The 17,653-nt window shown below is 40.5% G+C and overlaps 1 protein-coding gene across 9 annotated transcripts in view; it reads right to left on the reverse strand.

Annotated features, from left to right (window-relative positions):
• The window catches only part of DOCK7 (dedicator of cytokinesis 7), a 614,518-nt gene extending 597,179 nt beyond the window's left edge, over nt 1-17,339 (reverse strand). For 6 of the 9 annotated variants that reach the window (XM_042462522.1, XM_042462521.1, XM_042462520.1 and 3 more), the window contains exon 1: nt 17,008-17,339. In XM_042462522.1, the coding sequence (XP_042318456.1) occupies nt 17,008-17,045 (38 nt within the window). In that variant the 5' untranslated portion in view covers nt 17,046-17,339. The remainder of the gene's footprint in view (nt 1-17,007) is intronic. The other 3 variants (XM_042462524.1, XM_042462523.1, XM_042462518.1) reach the window with 1 other exon arrangement.
• Between the last annotated feature and the right edge of the window lie 314 nt (nt 17,340-17,653).

The raw sequence follows: 17,653 nt of genomic DNA on the forward strand, positions 1-17,653 counted from the left end.
ACCTGTCACTTCCCCCTGACGTGGCCAGGTTTTAACTGATTTTTAATAGGTGGCTGTGTATTTCTGCCAACCCCACCACTGCCACCAAATGTGGAGGTTCTGACTATCCCTTTACTGCCATCAATTGTGAGGATTTCCACTTATGCAACCACCTGTCACCAATGTGAGGGCTTTCTCTTTCCCCACTCCTGGCACAATCTGAGAGCCTTCTCCTGTCCCACCACTGTGACTACCAACTCTGGGTACCTTTTAGATGTCATGGTGGTTCCTATGAGATTTGTATTCTTCTGTTCCCAGAGACACCACTACTCTTTTATTGTCCAGCTGCCAGCACAGACACCATGTCTGAACTCAAGTTTTATTATGTAGGCATTCTTAGAGGCAAAAACATATGATACAAAAATGATGGTTTGTTAAACAGAATTTGAATATAGCACCACAGATAGTTATTTAATTACATCTAATTACTCTCGTTCTCTCTCACACATCTCCTAGTTAACACTGATCCTGACTCAACTTCTAACTACTAACATTCCTAAACCCCTAACTAATCCTACCGACAGACTACTAATCCGAACCTTGACAGACTCAACCCCACTCACGCTGGCTTAACTGCCAACATACCTGCCCGTTTAAAAATCCCCTTATCATCCAACCTGTCACCAGTCACTCCAACATTCCTTTCTTCACCCTATCCCTGATAGATCCTTAACTTATAACATCTCATTCACAGTGTAACATATTTTTTTAATAAATCTTTATTTATTATTTTTAATCCATACCATAATCACTGAACTAATTTGTCTTTCATAAATTACTTTGTAAGTCAAATTACAAACATCCATAAAACTATTATCTTCAACAGTATTCCGATCCATATACAAGTTTTTAATCCCTCCTTGCAGTATATAGATACCATTTTCTCATATTTTTTAGTTTTATTCATCTATGTATCTATTCTTATAATATTAAATCTTACATTATTTTTTAGCTTAATCATTCCCCCGCAATTTAGTAATAACATGTTTCTTAAATAATACATTGTTCATTTCACCATCTTGTTACTTTTGATTGGATCCCATTCTTTCGATCTTCTCCTTAGATTTGCATTAATATTATGTCGTTAACAGTCCATATCTTTAACTTCCAAAATTTAAGAAACCAGTCATCCATAGTAGGTATGTAATTAATTTCCAATTCTTAGCTAGAAGAATACAGTCAGCCCTTCTTATACACGGATTTTTTTTATACACGGATTTCAAGCATACACGGTTTGAAAATGTTCCACAAAAGTATAATTTACCTTGATGTTCCATTTTTATTAGGACAAAAAAAAAACAAAAAAAAAAACAAAAAAGACAATCACCATTTTGCTATGTCATTATACTTAATGGGACTTGAGCATACACGGATTTTGTTATACACGGGGGATCTTGGAACCAAACCCCAGCGTATAACAAGGATCCACTGTACTGGCACATGTCACTAAGTTTAAAATTAATCTCCAATAGCGTCTCTCATTCACAGTATCTATAACCAAAGTCATATTTAACAGATACAGCTCTGGTACAAACGGGTAATCAATTTTTAACATTTGCTTAATGTTTCTATGTATATTTAACCAAAAGTTTTTTATTGCTGGACATGTCCACCACATGTGATAGTAGGATCCTCTTTCTTTATGGCATTTCCAACAATTGCTATTTCTCAGTTTATAAAATTTAGCAATCCTTACTGGAGTATAGTGCCATCTGTTCATAATCTTTATAGGTGTACACATATTCATTTTATATTAATATGTAATAAATGAAACAACATTTTGCCTTGAAAAGCCCCGAACATCACAGGAACCCATAGGTAGAGCAGATAAAATCCCTGGTTCAGTACTTGGCCTCTCCAGTTAAAAGCAAAAGACAATGCCAAGGAAGGAAAAGATCTCGCGATATTAGAAATTCTTCCTGTAGATAATATTGGCACAGACGAACCAACAGCCTGTTTCGGTATATTGCAGCTTGATATACATTGTAGACATTTAAGCTGTGAATAAATTTTAGATATGTATTTGTGATGTCCAACTATTTTGACAATATGGATGAGGAAGAGGGAAGGATTATTTAAGAAAGACTTGTTCATGAAAGATTAATAAAGAACTAGAACTTATAAGCAAGGGGCTAAAAACTAATGACTATGAGATTAGAAACAAAGACTGCAGTCAGAAAAAACATATTCTACTTTAATTTTAAACATGTATAATTTATATAAATTATTGTATAATAGTGTGGAAAGTATAACAAAGTAATTTTATCACAGTCTGGTTTTGCTGCCGCAGGAGACAAATTTGTGTTCCACACTATGGTATAGACTAGAGGATGTCATTTTTAGAAAGTTTGTATTTGAAGAGGCTGCTGTATTAAGATTGTTCAGATATGCTCAAATTATATTGCCATGTTCTTCATATTCATTCGCTTTGTTCGGAAGTAAAGTATACTAAAAATGTAGGTTGTAAACTAGAAATATGATTTGTGTGTAGTTTCCTCACATGTGATTTTTTTTTCTGAGCCAGAGGCACAAATTTAAATCTTTCTGCATTCTCTATCTTTCTTTGAAGGCCATGCATATATTTATCAAAGACAATCTTGACAGTATCTTTTCTTCTTATATTGCTAGTTAGAAATGGGGCAGCCCTTACTCCTTACCTCCATCAGCAAACCTTTTCTATGGAATCTAACAATTAGTAAGAGCACAGTGTGTGGGGTGTTAATTAGTAAAATGCAAGTTATTAAAATCCAGATGAAAGAGTTAAAGTATATTGAGATGAGAAATCTTGAATGGTGAGGTAGGAGGCAGAGATGCAGCTTTAAGAAATATGATTTATCATGAATTGTTCATAAGATACTTCAGGCTGCTCATAAGGTATTCAAGAAATATCATTTATTGTAATAAATGTCAAAAATTGGCTGCATTTGAGTGGATAGACTGGAAAAGCTAAGAACTTGCCCCCAGCAATTCTAAAATAGTAGTCACTCTGTTTCACAGAGATTTAAAGATTCTGATGTCTTATTTTTGTAACTTTTATTTTCATTGAATAAAACCTTCTGCTTTCAGCTTGAAGATGTGTCTAAATTCTGACTGCTTTCCACAGAAACCAAAGTACAGAAGAGTTGTATGAATGAAACTTTGCTTGTGCACAATCATATTGTCCCCCAGACGTTACTTTCTTTAGCTAGTTTAGAGGGCTAGTTGAAGTTGTTATTACTGATATGTCTGAGCAGGTTCATGATCTTTGTCACCCATTTTGCTGACACCTACTATGACAACAGCTTAGTTACTGCTGCTTTAAGATACATTTAATTTTTAGAAACTTCTGTTCTCCAATCAGCAATGCCATGTTGATCTGCTTGATATGGAACAGCCCCCCCAACATAACAAATAATAATAATAAATAATAAAACACACCAGTTTGTTTGATCTCTGTGTTTTTGGAACTGGAGAGTTGGGATTAATCCTAGATTCCCTTCGGTAAGTGGCAGCATGAGGTGAAGACTTCATAACTGTACCACTGAGATCCAATCTTACCTACTTCACCAGGAGTACACCCCATTCAGATCTTGCACTATGAGGGATTTTAAGTAAGGGTAATACTTAGAGAGACAGCTTGGTGTCATGGTTTTTGTGTTGGACTAAGATCCTGGAGACCAGGGTTCAGAGGCCATGGAAACCTATTGCGTGATCTTGGGCAAGTCACACTCTCTCAGCCTTAGGGGAAGACAATGACAAAACCCCCTCTGAATAAATCTTGCCAAGAAAACCCTGTGATAAGTTCTTCTAAAGGTCATAAGTTGGGAATGACTCGAAGGGACACAACAACAGTTTTTAGTTGTACATCACAATAGTTAAGGAACTATGACAATCATGTATGTTCAGTATAACAATATTGTATTCTCATTCTTTACTAGGTGCAGAACTAGTTAATTAAGAGATGTTCACAAATCTAAACCTAATTTGGAATTAAGAAAATGTCTCATATAAACAATTCTGCTTGAATGTATCATCAATTTTATTTTGTCTTCCTAAATGCTCTCATTCTCTGTTGCATACATTTCTGAAACATATCATGCACTTCATATGAAGATGGACCTCTAGATTGGAAAGGTATTAAATCTGAGCTGGCCAACAGATGATGTTAGATTATGGTGTGGGGTACTTTTTATACAGCACAAGGTTACTGTAGAACAATGGTTCTCAACCTTCCTAATGCCGCAACCCTTTAATACAGTTCCTCATGTTGTGGTGACCCAAACCCACGAAATTACTTTCATTGCTACTTCATAACTGTAATTAAATAGGTGTTTTCCAATGGCCTTAGGCGACCCCCATGAAAGGGTCATTCGACCCCCAAAGGGGTCCCGACCCACAGGTTGGGAACCACTGCTGTAGAAGACTTCAGGATGGAGCTTAGTCAGAATGAGGGAAGGGGTCCAAAGAATATCAGTTCTGTGAATAATAACTATTTGGAACAAAAAATACTAAAAGCCTTTCATATACCCCATTACATTTTAAAATATTCCAGTTCTTTTTCTAAAAATGAATATTTAATTTCCAGAGCAATTGTACTGATCATAGATACATATTTAATATTTTCCTGAATCATACTGCCTCTTCTTTCACTTTCCAAGATACCAGCAATTGCATCCAAGGCAACTGTAGGCTAGTTCTTTCTAATTTTTTAAAAGAAATCTACATATAAAAATAAAATATTGTGAAAAATATGTACATTCACAGCAGACTCTCAAACCAAAAACAACACTGTCTTTAAAACATGCTTTAGGCTTATATTTATATAATTGTTTCAATTTGTTTTCCAGGTACTTCAACACCAGTGATAATAATTTGCAGTATTGGGGCCTTGACTACCCACCTCTAACGGCTTATCACAGTCTTTTGTGTGCTTATGTGTAAGTTAATTATGTAACATTTTTATAATCTTGTTTCCAAAATCAAAGAGAAAAATATGGTTGATCCTGAGACTTGCTTTGGGGGTGTGTGTCATCTAAACACTACATCAGAAGTAGCTTTATTTGGCCTGTACATTTTGGGCCTTAATTGTCTTTGTAAAGACATATGAAGTAAGTGCTAAAGGTTTCATAACATCACATACATGCACTGGGGTTTAAAGTACCCACAGAGATTTCCTGATCATGACAGAAACTGTTGGGAAATGTGAGAAATAGTAGTGATTCACACAAGCAGAACTATTAAAATTTGCAAGCAGAAGGTGAGCAACAACCAGTCCTACACATCCAGGCTTTCTCAGAGATGTAGACTTCTTTGTGAAAGCAGGCTTAGGGCTGAAGCACACAGCCCGGAAGGAGTGGCTGGAGGCTGCTACAGCTGTGATTGGGCCAGGACTGCAGCAACTGCATGGTCTCCTCCCAAAGTGGGCTTCCGCCGCAGTCCTAAGCCTTGCTGGTCAGGAGTTGTCTTGAGCGACTCCTTTTTGGCCTGACTTTTCAACCCCTAGAATAGCCTTGACAGGGCTTCCAGCTGTTTTGGGGGGTGCGTCATCTAAACGCCACATCCCCAAAGCAGCCAGCAACAGCTTTATTTAGCCTGTGCATTTTTGGCCTTAGTCTTTTTTGTAAAGACATATGAAGTAAGTTTACTTACAGATGCTGAAGGTTTCATAACATCTCATGGTGAGAGACTCTGTAGCGTATGCTCTTCAGACATGGAGAGGACAGACACTGCAGACTACAAAATGTAAGATGTAATATGAAGAAACTCAGACTAACTGCAGTTTAGCTGAAATAGGAAGAGAGAGAGTGTGGCAACAGCAGCAAACAGGAAAGACATGAACATATGATTATTAAACTTTTAGGGAAGCATATGAATCTAGCATCTACTGAGTTTGGGTATATTAAAGTTGCTAGCTCTAACAGGAATATCTGAAGCTGTTCCTCCTTTAGTTTTGCAGTGAAAAGGGAGGATCATACCAGCTGCAAGTTCTAGGTATCATTCTTATTGAATCAGAGTTGAAGGAGATCACAAGGGCCATGCAGGAACACACAATCAAAGCACTTCTGATAGAAGGCCATCCATCCTCTGTTTAAAAACCTCTGAATGAGACTCCTCCACGCTGAGGCAGCATGTGTATTCACTTTTATTTTGCCAGAATTTCCATTCATTGTGACAAATGCATGGGCTCTGTATTCTAGTTTCAGAATACCTTGTAAGGGAGTCCCATATAATGCTCTATGATAATAAAGCATTTGGTGTCACCCAAGCTCTGATATGACATCTCTTAGCGGAGATGGCTGGCATCCTAAAATTCATTGAAAAGCATTGGATACAATGGCTGCTGTGTGAATATTCATAAGTAAATCTGGATTTAAGAACAATCTGAGGCTGTGATCCTAGTTTTTAATGGGCAGTCCTTAAATGTTGAATGTTCCAGAGAATTCCTGCCTAAATTTAAAAACAGAAAAGCATGATGTATGAGATTATGAGAACATTAATTCTTCTGAATAATCCAGTGTTTTTGCAGCCCCATAGCCTTCCACAGTTGATCACCACTGATTTAGAGTCACACTCTTGTGTAGATACAGGGAAGTATAGTATAGTGGTTACAGTGGCCTATATATAAGTTCTACTTAGAAATCCAGGAAGTAAAATTGCCACATACAAAATGAATTTGAATCTCTTGATAACTCAATATGTTGTATCTAACTTGGTCCCTATGTATTCTGTTTCATCCACAATCCCGTTTATTTAAATATCAGATTTTAAAAACCTTTTGGATGCCTCTTGTACATTTTGAATACAAAAGTGCTGTGTTAACAATTTTATGTTGTGAGGCAACAGATATTTTTTAACTGGAATTTTGGAACAGTTTACAACTTTGATACAATGTAATATGGCTGTGATGGTGAACGCGTTGTACGTGTGCCACAGGTGGCACACAGCACCATTTCACCAGGCACGGGGCAAGGGAGAAGGCGCCTGTCTCTGAGACAGCGGGAAGCCAGAAAATGGCACCTGGGAGGAGGAGACAGAGGCGCGTGCATGTCTGTCTCCTCCTCCCAGCCCTCTTCCCTCCCGGCTTCCCTTCGCTCCGCTCAAAAGGGCTCCATGGAGCCCTTTCGCGCAGAGCGAAGTTCCGAGGAGAAGGGGGCTGGGACGCATGCCTGGCCTCCTCCTCCTCCCTTTCCCTTCGCTCCCTGCCAAAGGGCTCCATGGAGCCCTTTCTTGGGGAGCGAAGGGCCGAGGAGAAGGAGGCTGGGACATGTGCCCGGCCTCCTCCTCCTCGCTTTTCCTTGGAGCCCTTTCTCGGGGAGCGAAGGCCGAGGAGAAGGGGGCTGGGATTTTAGTTGTACATCACAATAGTTAGGAACTATGAAATCTGTATGTTCAGTATAACAATATTGTATTCTCATCTTTACTAGGTGCAGAACTAGGTAATTAAGAGATGTTCACAAATCTAAACCTAATTTGGAATTAAGAAAATGTCTCATAGAAACAATTCTGCTTGAATGTAATCATCAATTTAATTTTGTCTTCCTAAATGCTCTCTTCTCTGTTGCATACATTTCTGAAACGATATCATGCACTTCATAGAAGATGGACCCTAATTGGAAGGTATTAAATCTGAGCTGGCCAACCAGATGGTTAGATGAATGGTGTGGGGTATTTTTATACAGCACAAGGTTACTGTAGACAATGGTTCTCAACCTTCCTAATGCCGCAACCCTTTAATACAGTTCCTCATGTTGTTGGTGACCCAAACCCACGAATTCTTTCATTGCTACTTCATAACTGTAATTAAATAGGTTGGGTTTCCATGGCCTAGGCGACCCCCATGAAGGGTCATTCGACCCCCAAAGGGTCCCGACCCACAGGTTGGGAACCACTGCTGGAAGACCAGGATGGAGCTTAGTCAGAATGAGGGAAGGGGTCCAAAGAATATCAGTTCTGTGAATAATAACTATTTGGAACAAAAAATACTAAAAGCCTTTCAATACACCCCATACATTTTAAAATATTCCAGTTCTTTTTCTAAAAAATGAATATTTAATTTCCAGAGCAATTGTACTGATCCAAGAGATACATATTTAATATTTCCCCTGAATCATACTGCCTCTTCTTCATTCCCCAAGATACCAGCATTGCATCCAAGGCAACGTAGGGCTGGTTCTTTCTATTTTTTAAAAGAAATCTACATATAAAAATAAAATATGGTGAAAAATATTACATTCACAGCAGACTCCAAACCAAAAACACACTGTCTTTAAAACACTTTAGCTTATATTTATATAAATTGTTTCAATTTGTTTTCCAGGTCTTCGTGATCTTAAACAAGTTAGACGCTCTCAGCCACAGGGAAGCAATGGCAAACTTCCTCTGAACAAATCTTGCCAAGAAAACCCTATGATAAGTTTGCTTTAAGATCATCATAAGTTGGAAATGACTTGAAGGCACATAACAACAACAATTTTGTTAACCAGGTGAAATTTTTAAACACTTTCTACAAAACTAAACTACTTATATTTATATTGTCTTAAGTAGAAATTAAATTACATTTATAAAAGTCTGAGTAGACTAGTAACTTTTTCAGAGAACACTGTCCTATTCAATTTCAAATAAGCTTGACAATAGAACTTATTTCTGTGCACAACAGCAACAGGACTTTTATGAATAACTGTTTACTTTTTAAAAATAAATTTTACAAGAATTGAAAATTCCTTACATCTATTTTGTGTTAATCAAGAGGCTTGACTACATTAAGAGCCAAGTAAATGCAGAAACCCCGGTATAAACATATGTACTTTGCTTTACATATAATTAAATTTACTAATTACAGACCAGTGATCTGAATACAGGGTACAGATGCTGTCAAAAATCTTTTATCACACAGTATGACACCAAATTAGGTGGAAAAATGGCACTCATAGGATGCTTGAACATTCAACTTGTTTTCTTCAGCAGTTATTTTTCCATAAACCCTCAGTTGCAGATGTGTTTACAAACTGTGTCCATGTTTTTAAAAATTCAATGAGAAGTGGCTCTTAATGCAGAAAGCATGCAAGAAAACATTCTAATTACTGTAGTATGAGGGAAAATATCAGCTGACCAAGCTACCAAAAGAAAGTGAGAATTCAGGCTTTGCATCCAGCAAAGAACAAATGACTACTTGCAAATTACAGTGGGATCTTATTACTGCTAAACTCATGGAAAATTTTGACAGCTTCAGTGGGAAGAAAAAAGGAAAAAAGAAAATGACTCCCCCACCCTCCAGAAAGTTGGCATTTTGGATGAATTTGAAATCCCATTATTAGAGTTTGATTCCAATAGGAAGCCAATTCTGATGAAGATTACCTAAAGCATTCTGTGAAATGGTTGAATAATTTGGAAACAGCACCTGTTCACTGTGTGAAGAAAATCCAAGAATATAAATGGCTTGCTATGGATCAGTGGCCAAGATATAGTGTAACACTAGTGGAGCAATATCAAAAAAGCCCAGCTAGTATACTCAAGTATGTTCTCAGACTCAGGAATTCTAGCTTGGCTTCCATCAGCAGCACACATGCTCTTCTTCTCCCTCTCTATTGCTTTCACTCCCTCTTCCCTGCTCCTGACCTGACATTGCATAAAAGTTTTTTGTTTTGTTTTTTTGGCTCTCTATTTTGGTGCGCTGGCTGCCTCTGCAGAGTGTGGATGAACAGACTGTTCCAGCACCCACCAAATAGGCTGGGACCTTGTGTTCTGATTGCAGAGGCTGTCTTGGGGTGCATCTATACTAGAAATAATGCAGTTATGAAACCACTTTAAGTGCTGTACCTCCATTCTATAGATATACACGATCTTTAGCTTTCTTTGCCAATGACTGCTGGTGCCTCGCAAAAGTACAAATCCCAGGATTCTGTAGGATGAAGCCATAGTGGTTAAAGCAGTGTCAAAATGCATTATTTCTACAGTGTAGATGAATCCTTGTCTCATGGAGGGGGAGCTCTGCACAGACACCTTCCATCCAGCCTACAGCACCTCCTGGGCAAACAGGACAGAGAAATGCAAACTGGGAGAACTGCCTCCATAAAGAGGTATCAGATGTCTCATTGTACAAGCTTTGAAAATGCACACCACTTGCGTAACTATAAGGTGCACAAGCATGCATACTTTGGATCTAAACCCAACCTTGGCAATCTCAATAGTATAGAAACAGGAAAAACAATTCATTTGCTTTCCAAATGAGTGTAATTTTTGGTTTTGGGTTTTTTTTTGGGGGGGGGGTTTCACAAGCCAAAGATGTATTCAAGAGGGTTTCATGTTCAAATGAAGTATTCCAGAGATAGAGAACCCTAACATAAACTCTGCTGATTTTTACATGCAACTTGACCTCCAAATAGGCCACGGGAAGCAGAGGTTCAGCTGAGACTCTTGATAGAGAAAAGCTGAAAAATGCTCCACTTTCCTTTTTGTCTTATTCCATACTCCCAGGAAGAAACGTAATATAGCTGATTTCATTTTTAAACTATGAAACTTTTCCTTTTCCTTTTAAAACTCTGGGGATTGTGGTTTGTTTAAATTTTGGTCAGTGACACAGGCCAAATAAAAAGAGTGTAATTTAAGATCATGGCTTTATCCCAGACAAACCTATCTTCAAATAGCAGTTCTTCAAATTCAGCACAAGGAACTGGAAACAAAGTGTACTGGTCACACCATCACCAACAATTCATAATAATCTGTTTGTTCTCGTAATGTTTGAAAAGTATATTGTACAGGAAAAGTATAAACAGTCTTTTAGAAGATTTTTTTTTTTGGTGGGTTTTTCAGGCTATGTGGCCATGTTCTGGAAGAGTTTATTCCTGACATTTTGCCAGCATCTGTGGCTGGCATCTTCAAAGGATGCTGGCATGGAGGTGAGTGGGGTATATATACTGTCTGACCCTTTTAGGGTCTTTAAGAGCAACCCATTATGGTATAAAATGTAATTCACCAAAATGAAATCCACAAAAGCCTATGTATTAATAAATGTGTAAGTTTTGCAGGTGCTGTTGGACTTTGTGGCCTATATCCAACTACTAGTTCCCAAATTGAGTGCACTCAGTAAATCAGAGGCTGAAAAAGTAAACACTTATATAAATGCCATTGTTTTAATGGGTCTACTTAAGCTGGGACTAGCAACTGAATTTAGGCCTTTGTTTGCTTTTCCACAACACACCTGCACAGTTTACTCCCAAGCTATTTTTGCATTTCACTTTTTAGTGCCTTGTCTGCATGGGCGAAAAGGCCCGTTTTCTCCCCATTCTGACAGCATCCTCTTTGGACTATGTACAGCCCAACCCAACAATGTCTGGCACATTCAACACAAGAACCAGGGTATAATATCCTCAAAATAAATGTTAAAAACATCTCTCTTCCTCCAGATCTTCCAGGAAGTTCCAAAGTTCTCCATTCCCATGCTGGAGCAGGCGTGCCACTGAGCCACCTGGCATTTCTGCCACTATCACCAGTTGCTCACTCTGAGACCATCACTGTGCACCTCATTCTGACCTCAGAAGTAACCAAACCCATAGCAGCAGAAGACACACTGGACAGCTTAATGGGATGCCCATGCAAACAGCCACCCTGGTGCGGGAATGGAGGGTCAGGTAATGGAGCAAGTTTGGGGCAGCTGAGGCCACCTCTGGGCCCAGGGTATCCTGGTCAGTGCAAACATAGCCTAGGTTGCCCTGGCCTATGGCATGCTATTTAACATTTTTTTAAAAAAACCTTTTGCTTTCTGCCCTCATTCCAGTTTGTTTTGGTTTTCCTCTTTCGAAGTATTTTTGGCAGGTCCCAGAGTATCTCAGGGTAGAAAACTAGCCATAAAGCCAGCAAAATTGCTCACTTCTGCTGTATCCTTCGAAAAACCTTCTTACTCAAGATCATTCTTTAACATTTCAATTGTTCAGTGATTAGCAAAGGGAGTAGTTCTTTAAAACATATGATACTGCTGTGAAATAACCCATATACCAACGATTCCCCAGCTTAAGATGTAACAGCCTAATAGTGCATCTGAAGGATATACCTAAAAGTATCTATCCCATTTGGTCACATCCATCCTAGTTGGTCCTACTGCAAAACATGAAAAACCTAAGCTAGCATGTGGTGATCAGATATGGAGCTTCTTTCCAGTCTTTTCCAGATGCATTTCCCTTTTTACACAACAATGTGAGTGGCAAGCAAGACTGACACCCCCCCACTTTTCCTTTGGAGTGGTCTCGCTGTCATGAATGGCCTCAGTCTTCAGATGAGATGAAAGTAGCATTCTTCTCCTTGCTTTATTCTGAATAGCTACAGTTAACCAGGCCACTGTTGGGTCAATATGATGCAGTGAGTACTTGAAAGAAGCAAGAAGGACATTAGGAACAGGCACTTGATCAATCCATTTCCAAACAGAAGATATTTGTTTAGCAATTTAAAGTTTTGAGTAACTGGTAGGTCGAAGAAAAGAATTCTGAATTTATAGAATCTATCTATCTATTTATCTATCTAGCATGAAGCCGCAAGATCATTCTGGAGCCCCCAAGTCCCCCAGCAACCCCACAATGCAAAATAAACATTTATGGGGGGGATTTATGGGGTCCAACAGGAGGATGGCCCTCCAATCTCTGACAGTTAGCTATTCCATCTATTCATTTTTATTTAGAGATAAATCCCATATGAGAGCCAGTATGCTGCAGGACTCACTTTGAGCTCATTGAGCTAGGACTTTGGTTTCAAATCTCTGCTTAACCAAGGAAACTCATTAACCCAGTGGGCAAGTCACACACTCTCAGCCTCAGAGGAAGGCCACTGCCAACCCACTTTGAAATTTTTTTGCAAAAAAAAAAAGCAAACCATGAAAGGAGTCAGAAATGACTTGAAGGCATACAACAACTCCCATAGATTTCAACAGGCTTTACTCTTTGGTACAGTATTAGATTTCAATGGACGTTACTTTTTGGTATGTATGCTTAGGTTGAAACCTGAAGTTTTTGGATTGTCGCATTTCTGGTCTTTTTTATCACAGGGGGAACCTACACACAACAAGTTGCTTTCAAGTCTAACTCTGGATGTCATTAAGTGGAAATCCCTTTGGTTTCAATGGAATTTACTTTGAACAGTGGAGCCTTCCTTAATTACACAGATGCTTCTGTGGTCACCATCCACTGGAAAGATTTCCTTGGTAGGGAAAATCAACTGAAAATGTTCAGAAGGCCCTCTCACTGCACAATGCCCCAAGGCCTTTCTTGATATCAGTCTGTCTGATATCGCATTCATCTGTGGAGTACTGACACGACTATAACCAAAACAGATCTATTTATCAGCATTCTCTGTTGAAGCCCCAGATTTGCAAAAGCAGAAAATATATTTAAGGTTACCAAAAAGAGATGGGGTGGGTTAAAGGTTTCAAACAAATGAAGTGAGCATCCACAGAAGCCACAGAACGCTGTGTCAGAGAGAAAATTAAAAATCAGAGCAAGTGAATAGGAGTAACCAAGAGATTAATCCTGTGAATGTAATATTTATAGATAACTGGGTGGAACACAAAATATGAACAATCAATACTGCAGTGTATTTGTTGCAGGTCCAACTCATCTAATTCTATTATTGTCTTATACATAAAAACACTGCACAACATCACAGTCTTTTAATCTTGCCATCTTCTTGGTAATGAACTGAAGATCAGCATCACAAAACAACATCCACCTAAAAACACATGTAAACTTATGTACTTTATTAATTATATATATATTCCACCTTTCCTCTACTTAGCTCAAAGTGGCATTTATGGCTGTCCATCTGCTTTCACTTTATCCTCATAACAATGCTGCAGGGTAGGTCATGTTTAGGTCAAGTGACTGGCCTTGTGATAAACTCAAGCTCATGCAATGAGTTTCTGGGCAGAATGAGGACTAGAGCTGGATCTCTCAAGTCTCTGTCTATTACTCTAACCAATACTGAATCCCCATCTTGTTAAGGATCTTTGGTCCAAAACACAGAGGAGAAATAGTCCAGTTTGAGACTGCTTTAACTGCCCTGGCTCAGTGCAAGGGAATCCTGGGAATTGTAGTTTACTGTGGCACCAAAGCTCTCTGACAGGCTAAACGTCTCACAAAACTACAGTTCCCAAATTCCCTAGCACTGAGCCAGGGAAGTTAAAGTGGTCCCAAACTGGATTATTTCTGCAGTGTGTTTTGGACCTTTGTTACTTTCAACATCTCTCAAGTTGCCATATTTATTTCCGATAAATAAAACAAACTTGGTTAGGAAGGGGAAAGTATGTCCAAGAAAGCACAGATGAAATACCTCCAAAGTTTTTGAGATGACACCTTGCACAGAAAGACAATTGGTTGTCATTACATCAAATATGGCAATGACTCCTTGGGGAGAAATTGTTGGGAATAAGGCAACAGGACTATCAGCAAGAAGACTTCACTTTCTGAAAGAGTGGGAGAGCTCAAATCACAGATTTGGGTTTTTTTTTAAAGAGTACTTTCTAAAAGGGTGGAAGTCATAGTATAAACAATACAGAAGCTGAAACATATTCTAGAAACCTGGGGTACATCTACACTGTAGAAATGATGCAGTTTTACACTACTTTAACTGCCATGGCTCCATTTTACAGAATCCCAGAATTTGCAGTTTTGGAAGGCAGCAGCTCACTTTGGTAGAGAAGGTTAAAACCCCTGTTTAAAACTACAAATCCCAGGGTTCCATATGATGGAGCTACAGCACTTAAAGGGGTGCCAAACTACACTATTTCTACAATGGAGATGCAGCCCTGCTCTTAATCCCACAACACATATGCTAAGAAAAGGCATTCCTTGCTATTGCTGTGAAGAAGGAAAAAAAGCATAAGGGGAATGACACTGCAACTAGGGCAGTGCTTCTCAAATAGTGGGGCGGGCCCCCCAGGGGGGGCGCGAGGCTCCGTAAAGGGGGGCGCGAAGCTCAGTATACAGTGTTATGCAGAGGTGTACTTATAACAATTTTATAGACAAATGATACTATTTACAGTCGCGCGGGGGGTGCGAAATGTTTTCTTCTTCCTAGGGGGGGCATGATAGAAAATAATTGAGAAACACTGAACTAGGGAATAGCAGCATGACAGTTAGGAGTGGACATGCCGGATGGTTACAAAATCAAATCAAATCAATCAGGGGAATGGCTGGATCTTCCTGCTGTCTTTATTTCATGGCCTGAGAAGGGAGAGACCTGCCATACTGTACAGCCGGCAGGAGATTGTTGTGTTTTCTGCACATAAACATGAATCCGCCTCCAGATTTATTTATTTTTTTCCCTTACCGCACAAGGCAGCCAGCCCTTCATTTCAAAGCCTAGTGCAAAAAAGACTCCAGGTTGGACAAAAGGCAAGACCACAACACAAACCCCCTGGACAGAAAAGACAACACAGAATGAAAGAAAGGATTTCATAAACAGCAAATGTGCAGCTTAGAGCCAGACAAGCATAAATATGGTGGGTGTGAAAATGTACCCCCCTCCTCACACCCACAGATCAGGAGAACAAAGCATAGGAGAGGGAAGGCCATGCAAAGGCACATAGGAAGAGGGAAAGACGACAATGCTTTCAGGCTGGACTGTAGTACATCAACAAACCATTTAGATTTGGGAGGGGGAGACTTGCCAAAAAAAGACCATACACCCCAAATGTGCACATAATGTACCCCATCTCTCTACTGTGTCATCTAGGCCCTCACAACAGACGCCCACACAGACACTGTGGGACCACCATATTGGCATCCACATTGCACCTGGCAATATGGGACCCCCGCACTGACATCCACACTGTACCAGGCAATGTGGTACCACTAAACTGGCATCCACATTGTACCAGGCAATGTGAGACCCCCACACTGACATCCACATTGTACCAGGCAATGTGACACCACTACACTGACATCCACATTGTACCAGGCAATGTGGGACCACTAAACTGGCATCCACATTGTACCAGGCAATGTGAGACCACTAAACTGGCATCCACATTGTACCAGGCAATGTGACAACCCAACACACTGACATCCACATTGTACCAGGCAATGTGGGACCACTACACTGGCATCCACATTGTACCAGGCAATGTGAGACCACTAAACTGGCATCCACATTGTACCAGGCAATGTGGGACCACTACACTGACATCCACATTGCAACAGGCAATGTGGGACCACTAAACTGGCATCCACATTATACCAGGCAATGTGGGATCACTAAACTGGCATCCACATTGTACCAGGCAATGTGAGACCCCCACACTGACATCCACATTGTACCAGGCAATGTGGGATCACTAAACTGGCATCCACATTATACCAGGCAATGTGAGACCACCACACTAACATCCACATTGTACCAGGCAATGTGGGACCACTACAATGACATCCACATTGGTACCAGGCAATGTGGGATCACTAAACTGGCATCCACATTGTACCACCCACAATGACATCCACATTGTACTGGGTAATGTGGGACCCCCACAATGACATCCATATTGTACCAGGTAAGGACTCATCTCAATGCATCTTGCAGGTGCAATGCGCATGCCAGTGTGGTGGTCCCACAGTGGGAGTGTCTGTTGTGAGGCCTTGATGTTCCAGTGGAAAAGTGTCTTCCCCATGCCCTCCAGGGGAAAAGCAAGCAAGTCAGAATCACACTTTTCCACTGTACTGTCCAAGGCCTTACAACAGACCTCCCCCCCCCCCAGTGTGGGAGCCCCCAACTGCAAGATGCATCAGCGAGTCCTTACCTGGTCCAATGGGGATGCCAGTGTGGGGGTCCCACATTGCCTGGTCCAATGGGGATGCCAGTGTGTGTGTGTGTGGGGGGGTGTCCCACATAGTGGGTAGGGTTCTGTTGTGAGGCCTTGGAAAAGGCAATGGAGAAACCTTTCCCCCAAACCCTTTGGGGAAAACCCATGCCAGGGTCCTCTGGGGAAAGGCAGGAGCCAGAGCCATGCCTTACCTGCTGATCTTCTGGGCGAAGGCGCGGCGCTCGGCCATGGCTGCTGCTGCGGCTCTAAGCCTGGGCTCTGGAAGGCTCCCTCTTGGAAGGAAGGGACGGGGACTGGGAGGCTCTGGCACAGAACTCTCTGCCTCTGGGACTTAGGCGGGGGGGGAAGGGGGGATGGCCCTGGCTTTGTGTCCCAGGAATCAAAGGGACTCCTCCTCGCTGGTGGGGAAGGGATTCATGGAGGGAGAAGGGCTGGGGCTAGTCTGGAGAGGCAAGCGCCTACGAAGAATGGACGGAAGCGGAGGGGAAAGGAGCCAGAGGCACGCCTCCTCCATTGGAAGAGCAGGGAGGGAAGGAGGGAAAGGGTAACTCCGCCTCAGCCTCACAGGGAGCGGCCCTTCCCAAAGAGATTGCTTTCTCTCTCTCTCTCTCTCTCTTGCAAAGGAGGCGGGAAGGCAGGGAGCCAAGACTCAGCCTTCCTGCCCCCCTCAGACTCCAGACCAGGAAGGAGCTGAGACAGAGGGAAAGACTATATATACATATATACTCACTCTGTCTCTCTCGCTCTCTCTCTCTCATATGAGAGAGGAATATATGTATATGAGAGGAAAGTGTGTATATATATATATATATATATATATATATATATATATACTTT

This window comes from Sceloporus undulatus, chromosome 4, assembly GCF_019175285.1.
Source record: "Sceloporus undulatus isolate JIND9_A2432 ecotype Alabama chromosome 4, SceUnd_v1.1, whole genome shotgun sequence".
Lineage (NCBI taxonomy): Eukaryota > Metazoa > Chordata > Lepidosauria > Squamata > Phrynosomatidae > Sceloporus > Sceloporus undulatus.